Source organism: Aquarana catesbeiana, linkage group LG08, assembly GCF_042186555.1.
Source record: "Aquarana catesbeiana isolate 2022-GZ linkage group LG08, ASM4218655v1, whole genome shotgun sequence".
Taxonomy (NCBI): Eukaryota; Metazoa; Chordata; class Amphibia; order Anura; family Ranidae; genus Aquarana; species Aquarana catesbeiana.
In genome coordinates, this window is record NC_133331.1 from 291,988,918 (window position 1) to 292,011,841 (window position 22,924).

At 44.9% G+C, this 22,924-nt stretch overlaps 3 protein-coding genes across 4 annotated transcripts in view; 1 reads left to right on the plus strand and 2 right to left on the minus strand.

The window, feature by feature from the left end:
• Nucleotides 1–22,924, minus strand: part of LOC141104959 (uncharacterized) — a 664,134-nt gene that overhangs the window by 451,649 nt on the left and 189,561 nt on the right. The window lies entirely within an intron of this gene.
• The window catches only part of LOC141104789 (uncharacterized), a 317,556-nt gene that overhangs the window by 92,347 nt on the left and 202,285 nt on the right, over nucleotides 1–22,924 (minus strand). The gene's annotated exons all lie outside the window — the stretch shown is intronic.
• The window catches only part of LOC141105452 (uncharacterized), a 29,078-nt gene continuing 27,477 nt past the window's right edge, over nucleotides 21,324–22,924 (plus strand). The window contains exons 1-5 of the mRNA XM_073595308.1: nucleotides 21,324–21,921; nucleotides 22,008–22,131; nucleotides 22,248–22,339; nucleotides 22,425–22,574; nucleotides 22,728–22,852. Coding sequence (XP_073451409.1) covers nucleotides 21,709–21,921; nucleotides 22,008–22,131; nucleotides 22,248–22,339; nucleotides 22,425–22,574; nucleotides 22,728–22,852 — 704 coding nt within the window. The 5' untranslated portion in view covers nucleotides 21,324–21,708. The remainder of the gene's footprint in view (nucleotides 21,922–22,007; nucleotides 22,132–22,247; nucleotides 22,340–22,424; nucleotides 22,575–22,727; nucleotides 22,853–22,924) is intronic.

The following is a 22,924-nucleotide window of genomic DNA, read 5'->3' on the forward strand; positions in this document are numbered from 1 at the left end:
TTAATATATCATGAGGAATTATTATTTATTCTGATTACAAATTCATTTGTTTTATTTTAATGAAATACCCCTCATTATATATTGGATCATTTTTTAAATTCTTATATTATTAAATCTTATTAGAGAAGCCCATCTAAATCATTTTACCCCAGAGGAATCCTTCAAATAATTTTCAGGTCTTGGGGTATGTGTGCAAAATTCATTGGTGGTCAGAGGGAAGAATGCCTCTTAAATTGGTGGCTAGTGGGACGAATGCCCCCCTTACAGTGGTGGTCAGAATGTTCCCCTTACAGACAACTGAAGAGATCACGGGGGTTTATGCAGATGGCTCTGCCAGCTAGAATTGGCCCCCATACTACCCAGGCACCATCAGGTAAGAGGGCAACAGGGAGGAACCACAAGTCTCAGCAGACCTTAGCAGCACAAAAATGGGAGGAACCACAAAAATCTCAGCAGAACTTAGCAGCACTCAAGTGTGTGGAACTACAAGTCACTGCAGACATTAGCAGTACACAAGAGGAGGAAACCACAAGTCTCAGCAAACCTTGGCAGCACATAACATGGAGGGACCACAAGTCTCAGCAGACTTTGGCAGCACAGAACAGGAAGGAAGCACAAGTCTCAGCAAACCTTGGCAGCACATAACATGGAGGGACCACAAGTCTCAGCAGATCTTGGCAGCACAGAACAGGGAGGAACCACAAGTCTCATCAGACCTTGGCAGCACAGAAGAGGGAGGGACCACAAGTCTCATCAGACCTTGGCAGCACAGAAGAGGGAGGAACCACAAGTCTCATCAGACCTTGGCAGCACAGAACAGGGAGGGACCCCAAGTCTCAACAGACCTTAGCAGCACAAAACAGAGAGGAACCAATAGTCTCAGCAGACCTTAACAGCACAGAACATGCAGGAACCACAAGTCACAGCAGAGCTTGGCAGCACACAAGAGAGAGGAACCACAAGTCTTAATAGACATAAGCAGTACACAACAGGGAGGAACCACAAGTTTCAGCAGACCTTGGCAACACATAACAGAGAGGAACCAAAAGTCTTAGCAGCACACAACAGAGAGGATCCACAAGTATCAGCAGACCTTCGCAGCACAGAAGAGGGAGGAACCACACATCTCAGCAGACCTTGGCAGCAGAGAACAGGGAGGATCCACAAGTCTCAGCAGACCTTGGAAGCACACAACATGGAGAGACTCCAAGTCTCAACAGACCTTGGCAGCACACAACAGAGAGGAACCACAAATCTCAGCAGACCTTGGCAGCACACAACATGGAGGGACCATATGTCTTAATAGACATAAGCAGTACACAACAGGGAGGAACCAAAAGTCTCAGCAGACCTTGGCAGCACACAACAGAGAGGAACCAAAAGTCTTAGCAGCACACAACAGAGAAGAGAGCTTGGCAGCACACAAGAGGAGAGAAACACAAGTATCAGCAGACCTTCGCGGCACAGAACAGGGAGGAACCACAAGTCTCGGAAGACCTTCGCAGCAAAGAACAGGGAGGAACCACAAGTCTATGAAGACCTTCGCAGCAAAGAACAGGGAGGAACTACAAGTCTTGACGGACCCTGACAACACACAACATGGAGGAACTTAAAGAGGCTTCACATCTGGAGGCAATTGTTGTCCCGTAATAAAAATGATGGCCTTAAAACTGATGCAGCTACAAAAAATTGTTTCCAGCGGCAGGACGTCCTTTTTTGTACTGAAGCCTCTCTCACAGGAAGCTCCAGCTGCTGGAACTTCATCATCTGTTGCTGCTTCCTACCTTGCTGAGTGATCTTCTTCTCTTCTGCTCTCTGCCCACCCCGCTGTCCTCCTCTATGTCAGAAGAGAGGAAGACAAGTACATTAATCAGATCTTCCTCCTGCAGCAAGTCAGATATGGAAGGCTCCAATAGTTCTGCCGTCTCCTAATAGCCAGTTTCTTCGACTGTGGGGGGATTAGCACAGGAGGAGGACGAGGAGGAGGACACATTATCAATGATGATAGGTGGGAAAAAATGAGACCTAAGAAGGACTGTGAAGATGGCAGGGGGTGCAGAAGAATACGTAGTCGTAATTTGTACTATTGAACATAATGTAAGCAACCCAATATACAGGTGCCAATGCCCGCTGGAGGCAGCCCGACTATTCACCCTTATATCTCCATCCTAATACAGTCCAGATAATTCTCCGCTATCCATCTACAGAGAAACCCACATAGATCACATGACCACCCCGATGAGGATGGAAGAGGTCCAGAGTCACATGACCCAGGAAGTCACCAAGAAGATGATAGAGCTGCTGACAGGAGAGGTGAGCGGTGCCGGGAATTCTGGGACATTATCCAGTAACAGACAAGGGATGTGTCTGGATGGTGACTGTATCATTGTGTGTGTCAGGTTCCTATAAGGTGTCAGGATGTCACTGTCTATTTCTCCATGGAGGAGTGGGAGTATTTAGAAGGACACAAGGATCTCTACAAGGACGTCATGATGGACAATCAGCCGCCCCTCACATCACCGGGTAAGAGGAGACTTTATTGTAAAGGAGAGAGCAGTACGGAGGGTCCACCTAGATCCCCCATCATCTGATAAACACATAGAAACAATGTATTCAGTCAGTGTGTGTGTTTCCTACAGATGGATCCAGTAATGGTAACCCCCCAGAGAGATGTCCCCGTCCTCTGTATTCCCGGGATTCCACACAGGAAGGTCACACCATCCCTCACCATCATCAGGTAGATGAGGAACAATCTCTGGTAGTTCTGATTTATACACAAGCATGTTTGTTACATTAAATGTCCTTTTATACATTTAGAATGGAAACCTCGGGGATTGTAACATTGATGTTCAAGAAGAGTTTAAAAGGGTGAATGAGCAGTATAGGGCGATGAAGGAGTTCTTTGAAGGAGACGAGGATCTCTATAAGGATTTCATGATGGGACCACATAATGCCAGAAACCCACCAGAGAGATGTCCTCATCCTCTGTATTCCTGGGATTCCACACAGGAAGGTCACACCATCCCTCACCATCATCAGGTAGGTGGAGTCGAGAGTCGGGAACATAAAGTGGTTGAACACTCTGACATGTGGAGACGATGTGTGGACTCTAGAAGATGATGTTTCCTATGTGATCTCACATCATAAATACTTGTATTGTTATTTTCTGCCATTCTGTTGGTTTAGGGTGAAGATCTGATGAACATGAAAGTTGAGGGTGAAGTAGAAGAGACGTATGTGAGGGATGATCAGCAGTCTATGGAGGAGGCTGGAATGACGAGGACATTCATAGAGGAGGACACTCCTGCAGAGATCAGCACAGGTGGGCCATAAACACTTAAAATGTACGTCAGGACAAAAGAACATATGCAATAAATCTCTTCAATACATTAACATTTCCCCCAGAAGATCGTCATAAAAGTTCATCGTTATTTGTTGTTAAAAAAAATAGAGACAACGGGAAGATATAAGGTAGCCAACACATTCGAGGGGGCAAAACAGTTTCCATTTCATTAGGGCTCGGATGAAAAATGAAATAGCTTCCTATAGAATTATTATGGTCGCTGGAAAATGTTCTACGACTGATAAGGAGCATTACTGGTCGAAATGTGCTTCTGAAGCTCATGTAGGGCTTCTATATTTAAAGTCCTATAGGAAGCTTTTTCCTTTTTCATCCAAACCCCTGATGAAGGGGGACCCCTTCCAGCACCATCACTGCTGGTCACATCGCGATCAGACGGCGGTGACGGCACCACTACACAGAGAGAGAGAGGTACTGACGCGACAAGGGTTGCGTCACTCCCGGTTTCGGCTCTTTGTCTACCCGGCCGTTACTAGCCAGGAAAGCGGACACAGATCGGTCTGATCATCGGCATTGGAACTCAGAGGAGAGAGTTGGAGTCTAATAGAACCCAGATTTCTCCATAAAGAGGACCTGTCACGGCCCATGCTTTCACAAGGGATGTTGTTCATCCCTTGCGAAAGCAATAAAGATGATTTAAAAAAAAAAGTTAAAGAGACAGTGTAAAAAAAAGTTTTGAATAAAAAAAATAACTTAAAGAGCCCCTTTCCCCCATGCTTACACGTAAACGCGAACGCACACGTGAGTCCCGACGTATATGTAAAAGGTGATCACACCACACATGTGAGGTATTGCCGCGAATGTCAGAGCGAGAGCAATAATTCTAGTGCCAGACCTCATGTATAACTTCAATCTGCTAACCTGTAAAGGCTTTAAAGCGTAGCTAATAGAGATTTTTAGGTTTAGTGCCGTTCCATGGGCATACGTAATTTTACAGTGTGACATGTTGGGTATTTCTTTACTCGGCATAACATCGTTTTTTTACATTTTAACAACAAAATTGGGTATTATATAGTGTTTGTGTGCAAAAAAATTCATGAAAATGTATTTTTTCCCCAAAAATTGCGTATAAAAAACGCTGCGCAAATACTGTGTGACATAAAAAAATTGCAACACACACCATTTTATTCTCTAGGGTCTCTGCTAAAAAATATATATATATATATATATATATTATGTTTGGGGGTTCTAAGTAATTTTATAGCAAAAAAATACAGATTTTTACGTGTAGGAGAGAAAAGCCATAATTGGGCTACTACTTCCACTCCTATAAAAACGGTTGTCATTGGTCCCCTCACTCTCTGGCTAAGGTTGGTGAATATAAAAGTAAACCGGTTGGAGGTCAGGAGGAACCAATTACCAGTTGAGTCTCAGCAACAAAGCTGCCTGATGTTGGCGGAGTTCTGGTTTAGGTGAACCAATCTGCTCATATATAGCAATAATTGTTCTTATTTCTATTTTAGTACATGGACGGGAGATGAGGAAAACCTCAGAGGATTGTCTCACTTTGTCTCCAGACTGTAAAGTAGAAGATGAGGACATCACACAGTATAGTCCAGGAGAAAACCCGACTACCTCAAATGTCCATCCGGCACCACACAGTGTAGATGGACCATCGTATTCCTCTTATCCTGAGGAACCTCAGACTGTGAGGGACGGTGCCGGACCATCGTATTCCTCTTATCCTGAGGAACCTCAGACTGTGAGGGACGGTGCCGGACCATCGTATTCCTCTTATCCTGAGGAACCTCAGACTGTGAGGGACGGTGCCGGACCATCATATTCCTCTTATCCTGAGGAACCTCAGACTGTGCGGGGCGGTGCCGGACCATCGTATTCCTCTTATCCTGAGGAACCTCAGACTGTGCGGGACGGTGCCGGACCATCATATTCCTCTTATCCCGAGGAACCTCAGACTGTGAGGGACGGTGCCGGACCATCATATTCCTCTTATCCTGAGGAACCTCAGACTGTGAGGGACGGTGCCGGACCATCGTATTCCTCTTATCCCGAGGAACCTCAGACTGTGAGGGACGGTGCCGGACCATCATATTCCTCTTATCCTGAGGAACCTCAGACTGTTAAGGACAGTGACACCCTTTCAACAGATAAGAAGTTTTCCTGTCCTGAATGTGGGAAATATTTTCGTTTCAAATCCTTTCTTCAAATACATATAAGAACTCACACGGGGGAGAAGCCGTATTCCTGCCCTGAGTGTGGGAAATGTTATTCACATAAGTCTCATCTTTCCAAACATCTAAAATCACACACAGGGGAGAAGCCATATTCCTGTACGGAGTGCATGAAATGTTTTCTAACAAAAATTGAATTAAAGAGACACCAAAGATCTCACACTGGGGAGAAGCCGTATTCCTGTCCTGAGTGCGGGAAATGTTTTTCGCATACTTATAGTCTTTCCAGACATCTGAATTACCACACGGGGGAATTGTATTCCTGCCCTGAGTGTGGGAAACGTTTTCCCACAAAATTTGAATTAAAAGTACATCAAACATCTCACACTGGGGAGAAGCCGTATCCCTGTCCTGAGTGCGGGAAATGTTTTTCAAAAACTTCTAATCTTTCCAGACATCTAAAATACCACACGGGGGGATAGTTGTATTCCTGCCCTGAGTGCGGGAAATGCTTTCTTTGTGAATCAGAATTAAACAGACACCAAACATCTCACCCAGGAGAGAAAAGTCGTATTTCTATCCTGAGCGCAGAAAATGTTTTTCACAGAAGTCCCAACTTTCCAAATATCAGAGAATTCATATATATGGGAGGTATGTAGCTTCACGACATCTTAAATCAGGGATCTTCAAACTACGGGCCTCCAGCTGTTGCGGAACTACATGTCCCATAAGGCATTCTAAAACTCTGACATTCACAGACATGACTAGGCATAATGGGAATTGTAGTTCCTGAACAACTGGAGGGCCGTAGTTTGAAGACCCCTGTCTTAAATCTTCATTTTATGGAGAAGTCAGCAGGTCCCTGGGGTGAGGAAATCTCGTTCTTTACCCGGTGTTGACGTGTACCGGGGCTGGTTTTCGTGGAGAATCCTTAAGAAATTTGGGTGTAGGAAAACACACCTACATACACTATATTACCAAAAGTATTGGGACACCTGCCTTTACACGCACATGAACTTTAATGGCATCCCAGTCTTAGTCCGTAGGGTTCAATATTAAGTTGGCCCACCCTTTGCATCTATAACAGCTTCAACTCTTCTGGGAAGGCCGTCCACAAGGTTTAGGAGTGTGTCTATGGGAATGTTTGACCATTCTTCTAGAGGAGCATTTGTGAGGTCAGGCACTGATGTTGGATGATAAGGCCTGGCTCGCAGTCTCCGCTCTACTTCATCCCAAAGGTTTTCTATCGGGTTGAGGTCAGGAGTCAAGTTCCTCCACCCCAAACTTGCTCATCCATGTCTCTATGGACCTTGCTTTGTGCACTGGTGGGCAGTCATGCTGGAACAGGAAGAGGCCATCCCCAAACTGTTCCCACAAAGTTGGGAGCATGAAATTGTCCAAAATGTCTTGGTATGCTGACGCCTTAAGAGTTCCCTTCACTGGAACTAAGGGGCCAAGCCCAACCCCTGAAAAACAACCCCACACCATAATCTCCCCTCCACCAAATGATTTGGATCAGTGCACAAAGCAAGGTCCATAAAGACATGGATGAGCGAGTTTGGGGTGGAGGAACTTGACTGGCCTTCACAGAGTCCTGACCTCAACCCGATAGAACAGCTTTGGGATGAATTAGAGCGAAGACTGTGAGCCAGGCCTTCTCGTCCAACATCAGTGCCTGACCTCACCAACGCGCTTCTGGAAGAATGGTTAAACATTCCCATAGACACCCTCCTAAACCTTGTGGACGACCTTCCCAGAAGAGTTGAAGCTGTTATAGCTGCAAAGGGTGGAGCCAACTCAATATTGAACCTTACGGACTAAGACTGGGATGTCATTAAAGTTCACATGTGTGTAAAGGCAGGCGTCCCAATACTTTTGACAATATAGTGTTTGAATAAAAGGGATGATGGCGCTTGGCAATACTTGGTCAGTTTCCTATACAGCCTAAGGAATTTGGGTGGGATGGGTTCTCAAACCAGTGGGCCGAGTTTTTAAGCCGTCTATGAGCTGCTGGCGGTCCCAGAGGGGACGTTTACCTGGTAACAAGGGACTTTGCTCATTACCTGCACCGCGTAAGGCTCAGCTGAGTGTCAACTAAATGTCTCTTTTATACTCGGACCTTGCACCTAGACACGAGCAGAACAAAAAAAAATAAGTTTAGCTTCGGATCGATTCGGTAAGTTACTAATTTTTTTTTGTTGCATTCCTAGCGAAATTCATTTCGTTTAGATTATTTGTTTTCGACCGGATTCAAATTTTTCCAATAGATTCAAAGTATTCCGATTTCGAAAATACCAAATCGATCCAAATTCATTGTGAAGAACAACTGGTATTCGAAATTCAAATTTCAGAAGACGTTCTATTCTATTCTCCTCTATTCTTTTCTATTCTATTCTGGTAAATTGTAATGTTTTCACATTTCGGAAGGCGGCTATATTCTTTCTATTTCATTCTATTCTACTCTAATATATTCTATACTATTATTTTTCTATTCTATTCTTTTATTTTCTATTCTTTTATTTTCTACTTCAGTGGTCTCCAAACTGTGTCCTGGGGGCCAGATGCGGCCATTTGCTTGCCTTTATTCCTCCCTATGACACCAACAATGGGACACTATTCCTCCGACTGAAACCAACAAAGGGGTAAAATTCCTCCAACTGAAACCAACAAAGGGGTAAAATTCCTCCAACTGATACCAACAATGGGATGGAATTCCTCCAACTGATGTCAACAATGGGGCAAAATTCCTCCAACTGATATCAACAATGCGGGGAAATTTCTCCAACTGATACCAACAATGGGGTGAAATTCCTCCAATTAATGCCAACAATGGGGCAAAATTCCTCCAACTGATACCAACAAAGGGATGAAATTCCTCCAACTGATGTCAACAATGGGGCGAAATTCCCGTAACTGATGCCAACAATGGGGCACTATTCCTTCTACTGATACCCACAACAGGATGAAATTCATCCAACTGATGACAACAATGGGGCAAAATTCCTCCAACTGATACCAACAATGGGATGGAATTCCTCCAACCAATGTCAACAATGGGGTGAAATTCCTCCAACTGATGCCAACAGTGGGGCGAAATTCCTCCAAATGATGCCAACAATGGGGCACTATTCCTCCTACTGATACCCACAACGGGATGAAATTCCTCCAACTGATACCAAGAATGGGATGAAATTCCTCCAACTGATACCAAGAATGGGATGAAATTCCTCCAACTGATACCAAGAATGGGATGAAATTCCTCCAAATGATGCCAACAATAAGGCAAAATATCTCCAACTGATACCAACAATGGGGTGCAATTCCTCCAACTCATGCCAACAATGGGGCAAAATTCCTCCAACTGATACCAACAATGGGTGAAGTTCCTCCAAACTGATGCCAACAATGGTGCACTGTTCCTCCTACTGATACCCACAATGTGATGAAATTTATCCAACTTATGCCAACAATGGGGCAAAATTCCTCCAACTGATACCAACAATGGGGTGAAATTCCTCCAACAGATGCCAACAATGGGTAGAAAGTCCTCAAATTGATGCCATCAATGGGTAGAAATTCCTCAAACCGATGCCAACAATGGGGCACTATTCCTCATACTGATACCCACAATGGGATGGAATTTCTCCAACTGATACCAACAATGGGGTAAAATTTTTCCAACTGATGCCAACAATGGAGCGAAATTACTCTAACTATTACTAACAATGTGGTGAAATCCTCCAACTGATGCCAACAATGGGGTGAAATTCCTCCAACTGATGCCATCAATGGGGCGAAATTCCTCCAACTGATACCAACAATGGGGTGAAATTCCTCCAACTGATGCCAACAATGGGTAGAAATTCCTCCAACTGATGCCAACAATGGGGCGAAATTCCTCCAACTGATACCAACAATGGGGTGAAATTCCTCCAACTGATGCCAACAATGGGTAGAAATTCCTCCAACTGATGCCAACAATGGGTAGAAATTCCTCCAACTGATGCCAACAATGGGGTGAAATTCCTCCAACTGATACCAACAATGGGGTGAAATTCCTCCAACTGATACCAACAATGGGGTGAAATTCCTCCAACTGATGCCAACTATGCGTAGATATTCCTCCTACTGATACCCACAATGGGATGAAATTTCTCCAACTGATACCAACAATGGTATGAAATTCCTCCAACTAATGCCAAGAATGGGCCAAAATTTTTCCAACTGATACCGACAAAGGGGTGAAATTCATTCAACTGATGCCTACAGTGGGGCGAAATTCCTCTAACTAAGGCCAACAATGGGGTGAAATTCCTCTAACTAATACAAAACAATGGGGTGAAATTCCTCCAACAGTTACCAACAATGGGTGAAATTCCTCCAACTGATGCCAGCAATGGGTCACAATTCCTCCCATTAAAACCAATGCTGAGGTATTGCCTGCTCCCATTGATGGCATGGCATTTTCTACTCCCACCAGCCAAAGTCTGGCCCCCTGAAGCCTGATGGACAGTAAGCTGGCCCTTTGTTTGGAAAGTTTGGAGACCCCTGTTCTATTATATTCTTTTATATTCTATTCTGTTTTATTCTGTCCTATTCTTTTTGAAATTCGAATTTTCGGAAGACGGCTATATATACCAACACTGATACACTTATGCCCCGTACACACGAGCGGATTTTCCGTCGGAAAAATCTTGGATGGTTTTTCCGACGGAATTCCGCTCAAAGCTTGGCTTGCATACACACAGTCACACAAAAGTTCGCTGAACTTTCAACCATCAAGAATGCGGTGACGTACAACACTAGCCGAGAAAATGAAGTTCAATGCTTCCGAGCATGCATTGAATTGTTTTGGAGCATGCGTAGGAATTTTGCGCGTCGGAATTGCTACAGACGATCGGAATTTCCGATCGAAACTTTTTCCGACCGAAAAATTGAGAACCTGCTCTCAATCTTTTGCTGGCGGGAATACGGCCAGCAAAAGTCCAATGGAGCGTACACACGGTCGCATTTTCCGACCAAAAGCCCCCATCGGTCTTTTGCTGGCCGAATTTCCGATTGTGTGTACGCGGCATTAGTCTTTGAAGGAAATAAGCAATAGTCAGCAATATGTTTGTATACAGAATGTGTTTTCGAGTTCGATTTAGATTCAATCGATACAAATTTTGTTTCGTTATTTCGGATTTGTTTAAATTCATTACTATTGTAGTTCGGAGATTTAGATACATCCGAATCCACGAATGACAAAACTTTTAGCCAAATTTTGTTTCAGAATAAAATGAACTGCACATGTCTACTTGCAGCTGGATGTCTGAATGCTTTATATTGTTTTATGTCGGAATAAATAGATTTTTGTTGCAGAAGATTGACTTTGTGTCTCTACTTTAAGCTTAATCCCTCACAATATGTTTTCTTCATCTATACTTGTGTGTCGATGTTTTTATTTTTGTGTAGAAGACACTAACAGTCTCCTCCCTCATAAATCTCAGGACGTCTGTAGTAGACTCCAATGTTTAAGTCCATCAGTTCATAGACTTATTTATCCTTCCACCCATAATTCCTCCTCCGCACCATCACCACCTCCAACCACAAGATCATCTTTCTTCCTCACTTTCACATCACATCTAACATAGAGAAACCCCCCCCCCCCACATCCATCTTTTCTATGTCCTGTGTCACTCTAAACAAGAGGATCAGCATGAATACCAACAGCCCAGTCTTGTGAGGAGTCAAGCCGTGTTTCTGGAACACCAACCACATCTCCAACCACAAGGTCATCTTTCTTCCTCACGTTCACATCACATCTAACATAGAGAAACCCTCCCCCCACATCCATCTTTTCTATGTCCTGTGTCACTCTAAACAAGAGGATCAGCATGAATACCAACAGCCCAGTCTTGTGAAGAGTCAAGCCGTGTTTCTGGAACACCAACCACATCTCCAACCACAAGGTCATCTTTCTTCCTCACTTTCACATCACATCTAACATAGAGAAACCCTCCCCCCACATCCATCTTTTCTATGTCCTGTGTCACTCTAAACAAGAGGATCAGCATGAATACCAACAGCCCAGTCTTGTGAGGAGTCAAGCCGTGTTTCTGGAACACCAACCACATCTCCAACCACAAGGTCATCTTTCTTCCTCACTTTCACATCACATCTAACATAGAGAAACCCTCCCCCCACATCCATCTTTTCTATGTCCTGTGTCACTCTAAACAAGAGGATCAGCATGAATACCAACAGCCCAGTCTTGTGAGGAGTCAAGCCGTGTTTCTGGAACACCAACCACATCTCCAACCACAAGGTCATCTTTCTTCCTCACGTTCACATCACATCTAACATAGAGAAACCCCCCTCCATCTTTTCTATGTCCCTCTAAAAAAGAGGATCGGTATAAATACAAACAGTCCAGTCTTGTGAGGAGTCAAGCCGTGTTTCTGGAACACCAATTCCAGAGCAATTTTTTAATTTTTCACACCCATGTTCAAATCCACATTTCCTGACCCTCATGACAGCATAAAACAAATAAATGCCTCCTCTGGAACCCACAGGACCCAACTGAAGTGTTTTTCTTTTTTAGTCCTGCTCCAGGCCACCTGTTGATTGCAGTTGGTAAGTACTTTGGTCACTTCCAGGTTCAGCCGCAGAGACATGGGCGAGCGAGTTTGGGGTGGAGGAACTTGTCTGGCCTGCATAGAGTCTTGATCTCAACCCGATAGAACACCTTTGGGATGTCCACAATGGTTAAGAGTGTGTCTATGAGAATGTTTGACCATTCATTCAGAAGTGCATTTGTGAGGTCAGACACTGATGTTGGACGAGAAGACCTGGCTCACAGTCTCCGTTCTAATTCATCCCACAGGTGTTCTATCGGGTTGAGGTCAGGACTCTGTGCAGGTTAGTCAAGTTCCTCCACTCCAACTCGCTCATCCATGTCTTTATGGCCCTTGCTTTGTGCACTGGTCCAAATCATTTGGTGTAGGGGGGGATTATGGTGTCGGGTTGTTTTCATGTTGGAACACGAAGGGACCATCCCCAAACTGTTCCCAAAAAGTTGGAAGCATGAAATTGTCCAAAATGTCTTGGTATGCTGGTGCCTCAAGAGTTTCCTTCACTTGAACTAAGGGGCCAAGCCCAACCCCTGAAAAACAACCCCACACCATAATCCCCCCTCCACCAAATGATTTGGACCAGTGCACACTCCTAAACCTTGTGGACGGCCTTCCCAGAAAAGTTGAATCTGTTATAGCTGCAAAGGGCGGAGCCAACTCAATATTGAACCCTACGGACTAAGACTGGGGTGCCATTAAAATTCATGTGTGTGTAAAGGCAGGCGTCCCAATACTTTTGATAATATAGTGTATATACTGTAGACCAGGCTTCAAATTTACTGGATCACAGTGAAGAGGGCTCAGAATTCCTTATTACATGGAATCAAATCCAGAGCAGACTGTTAGACATCCGCATGTACCGATCAGTGCGGAACACCAGAGACATCTGAGATTTGTGGTGGCCGCATGTCCCTTGCAGTTCAGGTGCATGCCATTTTTTTTATTGAATTGGCACAGCACCAAGATCCTGTTGGCAGTGGTGGCGGTAATTTGTTTTTGGGGTCGGGATAAGGCTCTACCATTTTTTTTTTTCATTTTTACCTTGTCCCTTTAAAAATAAAATTTGATCACTTTTATTGCTATCACAAGGAATGTAAACTTCCTTTGCGATAACAATGTAGTATGACAAGTCCTCTTTATTGAGTGATCTGGGGTCCCAAATCTCTCCTCTACCCTTAAAAGCAAGAGATAAAAAAAAAAAAAAGTATCTTTTGCTTTAAGAAAAAAAAAAAAAGAGTTTACATTGCCCAAGAACCAGAAGTGACATCATGACTTCGCTCCAGTCCTCCAAGGGTATAGAGATGACTTATGGCCATCTTACCATCGCTTATCTCTATGGGAAAACACTGCAGACGCTGGATGGTTCCCAGACTCACCGATCGGTAAGCTAAGCCCAGGAACCACCGGGAAGCGGCACGTGGGGGGAGGGGGGGGATGGGACACAGCTCTCTTGTAATAAGAACCGGAGCGACTACGGTTGTCATTACAAGTAGCGTAACGGGACACTCCCCCCCCCCCCTGCAGCCTTCCACCGCTCACACGGGCTCTCCCGTCCCACCGGCTGGCCAGAGATCCAAAGAAAGCCGGGATCGGCTTTGAACGGCTGGTTGTAGTACCCTGGAAGTGACATCACTTCCGTATTACTGGAGTCTTGCCAGTTTTAACCACTTCAGCCCCAGGAAGATTTTACCCCCTTCCTGACCAGAGCACTTTTTGCGATTCGGCGCTGCGTCGCTTTAACTGACAATTGCGCGGTCGTGCGACGTTGCACGCAAACAAGTTTGCCGTCCTTTTTTTCCCCACAAATAGAGCTTTCTTTTGGTGGTATTTGATCACCTCTGCGATTTTTTATTTTTGGCGCTATTAACAAAAAAAGACAATTTTGAGAAAAAAAAGCAATATTTTTTACTTTTTGCTATGATAAATATCCCCCAAAAATATATATGAAAAAACAAATTTTTTCCTCAGTTTAGGCCGATATGTATTCTTCCACATATTTTTCGTAAACAAAAATCGCAATACGCGTATATTTATTGGTTTGCACAAAAGTGATAGCGTCTACAAAATAGGAGATAGATTTATGGCATTTTTATTATTACCCAGTTTCCCCGAAAATAAGACCTAGCGTGATTGTCGGTGATGGCTGCAATATAAGCCCTACCCCCCAAATAAGCCCTAGTTAAAGTCCTTGTAGGTCTTATTTTCAGGGTAGGGCTTATTTTCGGGGAAACAGGGTAGGGCTTATTTGGGGGGTAGGGCTTATATTGCAGCCATCACTGACAATCACGCTAGGTCTTATTTTCGGGGAAACAGGGTAGGAAGGGTTCTTCTTTTTTTTGGTCATACTGAAGGCCACCTGTTCATTGCAGTTTGCCCTGGAAGTGGTCTGACAAGTACAAGAGAAGACTTGTATATGGCTGCCGAGCCTGTTCTCATGTGTCTGGGCTGGAGTGAAGTGGTTTTATATCCATCCATCAATCCACTTAAGGGTTTCACGCTAAGGTGCAGCTAGACCTGTAAAAAGGGTCTTGGTTTCTGGTAAGAGGCAACTTTAATCTTTGGTGAAGCTCTTTGGTGTGGTGATCATGGCAAGCACTGGATTTTCTTATTTGTATGAAATACACGAGGGGAGCAGCTTATATATATATATATTTTTTTGCATACATCTTTATTATTCCATTGGGATTATTTTTTTTTCTAGATGGACTGTTGCATGAATTTTAGGAATTATGGGTCTACTGATTTCTTACTTTTTGATATTTTTTATTGATGTATCCAATAATTATGCTTTTTTGATTACCGTATATACTCGAGTATAAGTCGAGTTTTTCAGCACATTTTTTTTGTGCTGAAAGTGCCCCCCCCTCGACTTATACTCTTGTCAAGCATTTTCCTGCAGCAAAAAATTTCATTTTCCGAACCGACTTTGGGGTCCCGTATCTCGGGGCCACTTGGTGCTAGTTCCTAGCACTAAGTGGCCCCGAGATATGGGGCCCCAAAACCGGTTCGGAAAATGTCATTCTCTGCTGCAGAAAAGTGCTTGTAATTTTCTGAACCGATTTTAGGGGCCCTGTGTCTCGGGGCCACTTGGTGCTAGGAACCCCAAATTTGGTGTGCAAACCCAGTGGAACTGGTACCATAACATATCCAAAGCTGGAGTTCCTAGCACTAAGTGGCCGCAGAGATATGGGGCCCCAAAACCGGTTCGGAAAATGTCATTCTCTGCTGCAGAAAAGTGCTTGACATTTTCTGAACCGATTTTAGGGGCCCCGTGTCTCGGGGCCACTTAGTGCTAGAAAACCCAGCTTTTGATATTTTATGTTGCTAGTTCCCCTGGGTTTGCACATAAAATTTGGGGTTCCTAGCACTAAGTGGCCCCGAGATACGGGGCCCCAAAGTCGGTCAACTGTGTCCAACTGCAGCAATGTCATTTCGGGACCCTTTGGGTTCAGAGACCCCAAATTTTGGCTGCAGCTAGGGGGCATCTAGGAACCCTTAACTACCGAGTTTGAAGTTCGGGGGACCTATGGCTGCAAATGGACACAGTGAGGCTGCAAATGGGCACAGTGAGGCATGCAAATGGGCACAGTGAGGCTGCAAATGGGCATTGTTGACCCTCTTTTCCACTTATAGTAGCTGTGCATTTCTCACCTTCGTCTTATACTCGGGTCAATAAGTTTTTCCCATTTTTTTGTGGTCAATTAGGGCCTCGACTTATACTCGAGTATATACGGTATTTGCATATTATGCATAGCACTGTGCACTTTATGAGATAGTGCAACACATTTTATTTTATTTTATTTAACATAGGAAGGGTAGCTTGTTCTCATTTTGAGGAGGACAAGGACATCTTCCCCTCATCCTTGGCCTGGCGGTTGTGGGGGTCTTCATGTGGGGGTTTATCGGAAATCTGGAAGGAAGCTCCCTTTAAAAAAGGAGCCTACAGATGTCCTCTCCTGTGTGAATGACTAAAGGGTACATAATACCATTTAAGAAGGCAGAAGCAGTTCCTTTAAGGCAGTGATTCTCAACCAGGGTTCCTCCAGAGGTTGCTAGAGGTTCCTTCAGCATTGGGCAATTTCTACCTCTCAGATAAGGTTCTCACTGACACCATTGATCTTTTTAACTATCTGTAAGGAGGTAATTCTTCCCAATGACCACACGCGTAAGGACCATTCCTCCCACTGACCATCACACTAATGTATCATGAGTTGTAGATTTCTAATTTTTAGCAGGGGTTCCCTGAGACCCGGAGAACTATTTCAAGGCTTCCTCTGTGTTGAAAAGGTTGAGAAAGGCCGCTTTGAGGTCACGCCTTTCCATACAGACCATATTTATACATTGTTGTCTCACTTTTACGGTAATTGTCTAGCGTCAGTGTGTCTTCAGATCCTTCCTCCCCCCTTGTAGGCCCCTCATCCCTTCTCTTGTTTTTGCACCTGTTGTCCGTCATTCACATCAACAAATGTTCCCTCTTTCCTTAGACACCCAACACCAGATCTCCTCCTCCTTTCGGACACCAGATCTCCTGCTCCTTTCCATGGCAGACGGCTATTTTTTCTTCTCTATTTCAGTCCTCAGTGGTGGACACTCTGGTTTGGTTCACCTTTTAGTGGCATAATTCTGGCCCATCGGATTCGAAAGCTGTAAGTTTGAGGTAGGTGTCCTCCTGACTTTCATCTTTGTCCAAAAGTGTCTCCAGTTTTTAGTTATACTGTATGTTGACTTTCACTTTTGTCTCAGGGTCTCTCCATTTTTTGGGTATATATGCTGACTTTAATCTTCGTCTTTGAGTCTCTCTATTTTTTCATTATATACATTAGCTTTAATCTTCATCTCTCTATTTTTTGTTATATATGTTGACTTTCATCTTCGTTTCGGAATCTCTCTATTTTTTTTGTTTATAAATGTCGACTTTTATCTTTGTCTCGAGTCTCTCCAAGTTTTGGTTAAATACAGCATGTTGACTTTCATCTTCGTCTTGGGATCTCTCCTTTTTTTGGGGTCATATAGTCTATATTACCAAAAGTATTGGGACGCCTGCCTTTACAAGCACTTGAACTTTAATGACATCCCAGTCTTATTCCGTAGGGTTCAATATTAAGTTGGCCCACCCTTTGCAGCTATAACAGCTTCAACTCTTCTGGGAAGGCTGTCCACAAGGTTTAGGAGTCTGTCTATGGGACCGTTCTTCCAGAAATGCATTTGTGAGGTCAGGCACTGATGTTGGACGAGAAGGCCTGGCTTGCAGTCTCTTCTCTAATTCATCCCACAGGTGTTCTATCGGGTTGAGGTCAGGACTCTGTGCAGGCCAGTCAAGTTCCTCCACCCCAAACTCGCTCATCCATGTCTTTATGGACCTTTCTTTGTACACTGGTGATCAGTCATGTTGGAACAGGAAAGGGCCATCCCCAAACTGTTCCCACAAAGTTGGGAGCGTGAAATTGTCCAAAATGTCTTGGTATGCTGACGCCTTAAGAGTTCCCTTCACTGGAACTAAGGGGCCAAGTCCAACCCCTGAAAAACAACCCCCACACCATAATCCCCCTTCCAACAAATGATTTGAACCAGTGCACAAAGCAAGGTCCATAAAGGCATGGATGAGAGAGTTTGAGGTGGAGGAACTTTACTGGCCTGACCTCAACCCGATTGAACACCTTTGGGATGAATTCGAGTAGAGACTGCGAGCCAGGCCTTCTCGTCCAACATCAGTGCCTGACCTCACAAATGCGATTCTGGAAGAATGGTCAAACATTCCCATAGACACACTCCTAAACCTTGTGGACGGCCTTCCCAGAAGAGTTGAAGCTGTTATAGCTGCAAAGGGCGGGGCCAACTCAATATTGAACCCTCCGAACTAAGACTGGGATGCCATTAAAGTTCATGTGCTTGTAAAGGCAGGCGTCCCAATACTTTTGGTAATTTAGTGTATGTTGACTTCCATCTTGCTCTTGGGGTTTCCCCATTTTTTGATTATATACATTGACTTTCATCTTCATCTCGGAGTCTCTTTGATTGTTTTTGGATGATTTCCAGTATATAGTCTGACTGCATCAAACTATTTTGGTTTTGGTGTCCGATCGGTCTTCCCAATCATAATTTTCTCCCATAGAGTAAATTGATAGACAATGCCATCATATATCGTTACGTGTCTGACCATCATTAGGAATGTGGTGATATTGGTTTATTCTCATATTGTTATGCTAAGATACGAGATTATATGAGATTATTTGATTTTTATATCATGAGGAATTTGTATTTATTCTCCTTACAAAGTCATTTGTTTTTATTTTAATGAAATACTCATACTCATTATGTATTGGATCATTTTTGAAATTCGTATATTATTAAATATTATTCGAGAAGCCCTTCTCAACCTTTTTACCCCAGAGGAATCCTTAAAATTATTTTCAGGTCTTGGGGAACGCTTGCAAAATTAATTGGTGGTCAGAGGGAAGAATGCCTCTTAAATTGGTGGCTAGTGGGAAGAATGCCCCCCTTACGGTGGTGGTCAGAATGTCCCCCTTACAGACAGCGGAAGAGATCATGGGGGTTAATGTAGTTGGCTCTGTCAGTTAAAATTGGCCCCTTTAAAATTCAGGTACCACCAGGTAAGAGGACAACGGGGAGGAACCACAAGTCTCAGCAGACCTTAGCAGCACATAAGAAGAGGGAACCACAAGTCTCAGCAGACCATAGCAGCACACAAGAGGAGGGAACCACAAGTCTCAGCAGACCATAGCAGGACACAGCAGGTAGGAACCACAAGTCTCAGCAGACCATAGTAGCACACAAGAGAAGGGAACCACAAGCCTCAGCAGACCTTAGCAGCACACAACAGGGAGGAACCACAAGTCTCAGCAAACCTTGGCAGCACACAAGGAGGAACCACAAGTCTCAGCAGACCTTGGCAGCACTCAACATGAAGGAACCACAAGGCTCTGCAGACCTTGGCAGCACACAACATAGAGGAACCACAAGTCTCAACACACCTTAGCAACACACAACAGAGAGGAACCACAAGTCTCAGCAGACCTTGGCAGCACAGAACAGGGAGGAACCACAAGTATCGGAAGACCTGAGCAGCACAGAACAGGGAGGAAACTAAGCTTGGCAGACCTTGGCAGCACACAAGAGGAGAGAACCACAAGTCTCAGCAGACCTTGGCAGCACACAACATGGAGGAACTTAAACAGGCTCCACATCTGGAGAAACAAGGCAATTGTTTTCACGCAATAAAAATTATGGCCTTAAAACTGATACAGCTACACAAAAAAAAGTTCCCAGTGGCAGGATGTCCTCTTCTACACTGGAGCCAATTTCACAGTAAGCTCCAGCTGCTGGAACTTCATCATCTGTTGCAGCTTCCTACCTGGCTGAGTGGCCTTCCTCTTCTTTGCTCATCCCGCTGTCCTCTTTCATCATACTTGTCAACAGTCCCAATTTTCCTGGGACAATCCCGATAATTGGACCCTCGTCCCGATCTGAGTGAGTCCTGATGTAAGGAGGGACTCTCCTGGGGACACCTGATGTAAGGAGGGAATCTTCTGGGGACACCTGATGTAAGGAGGGACTCTGCTGGGACACCTGATGTAAGGAGAGACTCTGTTGGGGACACCTGATGTAAGGAGGGTCTCTGCTGGGGACATCTGATGTAAGGAGGGACTCCACTGCCTGGGGACACCTGTGATGTAAGAAGGGACTCTGCTGGGACACCTGATGTAAGGAGAGACTCTGTTGGGGACACCTAATGTAAGGAGGGACTCCGCTGGGGGCACCTGATGTAAGAAGGGACTCTACTATGCACTTGATGTAAGAAGGGATTCCTCTGTGGACACCTGATGAAAGGGGGGACTCTACTGGGACACCTGATGTAAGGGGGGACTCTACTGGGACACCTGATGTAAAGAGGGACTCTGCTGGGGCCACCTGATGTAAGAAGGGACTCTGCTGGGGCACCTGATGTAAGGAGGGACTCTACTGGGGGCACCTGATGTAAGGAGAGACTCTGCTGGGGACACCTGAGATGTAAGGAGGGACTCTACTGGGGACACCTGATGTAAGGAGGGACTCCACTGGGGATACCTGAGATGTAAGAAGGGACTCTACTGGGGGCACCTGATGTAAGGAGGGACTCCGCTGGGGACAGTTAATGTAAGGAGGGACTCTGCTGGGGGCACCTGATGTAAGGAGGGTTAGGGACAGCTGACATCCTTCAGTGTAGAGTGGGTTACAAGGCATGGTGGGTGTAATGCAAGACGAACAGGTGGGCGCCAGACACTTTTTGAATGCAAAGAGATTTATTGTCTCTTGAACAGAACTGTGGGAGAGAGGGTTAGGGCCAGGACACCCTGAGGTAGATGCAAAGATAAATGGCAGACTCCGAGACTTCTATAGGTAGACAGCTATACAGGTGAAGGCCTCCAGCCGGACACTACTTCTGTATAGGTAGGAACGCTGTCTCCTATGGCAACAATCTTGTAGTTGTTACTAATGGTAATGGTATTCAACTATTTGCAACACAAACAGTTCGCTTTACCCCACACTCACTCATTGTGGGTCTTCACTCAACGAGCTCCCAGTCTCTCTCACTAGACTTCAGATCCACTAGCCACTGGATCCCCTGAGCTCTTCCACTTTTAGCACTCAGTATCTTCCTCAAGCGTCATCCCCGCTTTCCTGCTGGGTTCCTGGCTTAGCACTCACAGATATTCTTCAAGAGTCACCCCTGCTGACATATTAGGTCCCTGGCTTGGCACTCACTGATGCTCCTTAAGCTTCACCCCGGCTGACACGTTAGGTCCCTGGATTGGCACTCACTGATGCTCCACAAGCATCACCTCTGCTGTCTGGGTCACTGAGTTGGCACTGAAGTTTTCCCACTTCTTCACCATCGCCGGCTGGCGCAAAGTCTGCTCTGGTACTGGCCTCAGCTTACTCACAGTGGTCTCCAGTAACAAGGTGGATGGTCCCTCAGTGGCGACAGCTTCCCCTCTACCTCCGACCACAACTGGTTCCACGGCTGGCGGAACCATTACTTCTGGTTGGACTACAGTCCCAACCCTACGCTTCTTTTCCTGCTTCTGGATAGGCCCTCAGACAGCCCAGCAGCCAGATGCTCCCGGGATAGGCCTTAGGTTTCTGGCCTAGCAGCCCAGGGCAGCACGGCACACATCCATCCAGACAGCTGCCCAGGTGGCCCAGAACCACGATCACCTGACTCCACTCAAATAAATAGGCTCTCCCAGCAGGTCAAGGGACCCAAGAAAATCCCTGCCCATTGGCTGAGACACCCTATTTATTCCTAATCTGTCCTTGCAATGCCCTTGTCTTATCTATTGCCACCAGCTACAATGCCACCTAGTGACAGAAGAGAGAAGTGTAGCAAGTCCAGAATTAGGGTGAAATCAATTGATCTCCTAACAATTGGCCAAGGCAACTATCACGCGGCAACTAAATTTAAAAGCAACCCTGCCTAAACATCTTACTTGTCGCTGATAGGAAAAAAAAAAAAGAGTCCTAAGAAGGACACAGCGGTAGGTGAAAAAAAGAATACGTAGTCATAATTTGTACTAAACATAATGTAAGCAACCCAATATACATGTGCCAATTCCCACTGGAGGCAGCCCAACTATTTACCTCTTCTATCCCTGTCCTAATATTGTACAACCATTACAGTCCAGATAATTCTCTGCTATCCGTCTACAGAGCAACCCACACAGATCACAAGACCACATCACTGAGGATGGAGGAGGACCAGAGCCACATTATGCATGCAGTCACCAACAAGATGATGGAGCTACTGACGGGAAAGGTGAGCGGTGGTGGTAATTCTGGGACAATATCCAGTAACAGACAAGGGATGTGTCTGGATGGTGACTGTATCATTGTGTGTGTCAGGTTCCTATAAGGTGTCAGGATGTCACTGTCTATTTCTCCATGGAAGAGTGGAAGTATATACAAGGGCACAAGGATCTCTACAAGGACGTCATAAAGGAAAATCAGCCGCCCCTCACATCACCGGGTAAGAGGAGTCTTTATTGTAAAGGAGAGAGCAGTACGGAGGGTCCACCTAGATCCCCCAACATCTGATAAACACATAGAAACAATGTATTCAGTCAGTGTGTGTGTTTCCTACAGATGGATCCAGTAATGGGAACCCACCAGAGAGATGTCCCCGTCCTCTGTATTCCCGGGATTCCACACAGGAAGGTCACACCATCCCTCACCATCATCAGGTAGATGAGGAACAATCACTGACAGTTTTTGATTTATTCACAAGCGCGTTTGTTACATGAAATGTCTTTTTATATTCAGAGTGGAATCCTCGGGAACTATAATATTGATGTTCAAGAAGAGTTTAAAAAGGTGGATGAGCAGTATAGGGTGATGAAGGAGTTTTTTGAAGGAAATGAGGATCTCTATAAGGATTTCATAATGGTGCCACATAAAACCAGGAAACGATCAGTGAGATGTCACCGTCTTCTGTATTCCCGGGATTCCACACAGGAAGGTCACACCATCCCTCACCATCATCAGGTAGATGAGGAACAATTATTGATAGTTTTTGATTTATACACAAGTGTGTTTGTTACATTAAATGTCCTTTTATATATTCAGAATGGAAACCTCGGGGATTATAATATTGATGTTCAAGAAGAGTTTAAAAAGGTGGATGAGCAGTATAGGGTGATGAAGGAGTTTTTTGAAGGAGACGAGGATCTCTATAAGGATCTCATGATAAGGCCACATAATACCAGGAACCCACCAGAGAGATGTCCCCGTCCTTTGCATTCCCGGGATTCCACACAGGAAGG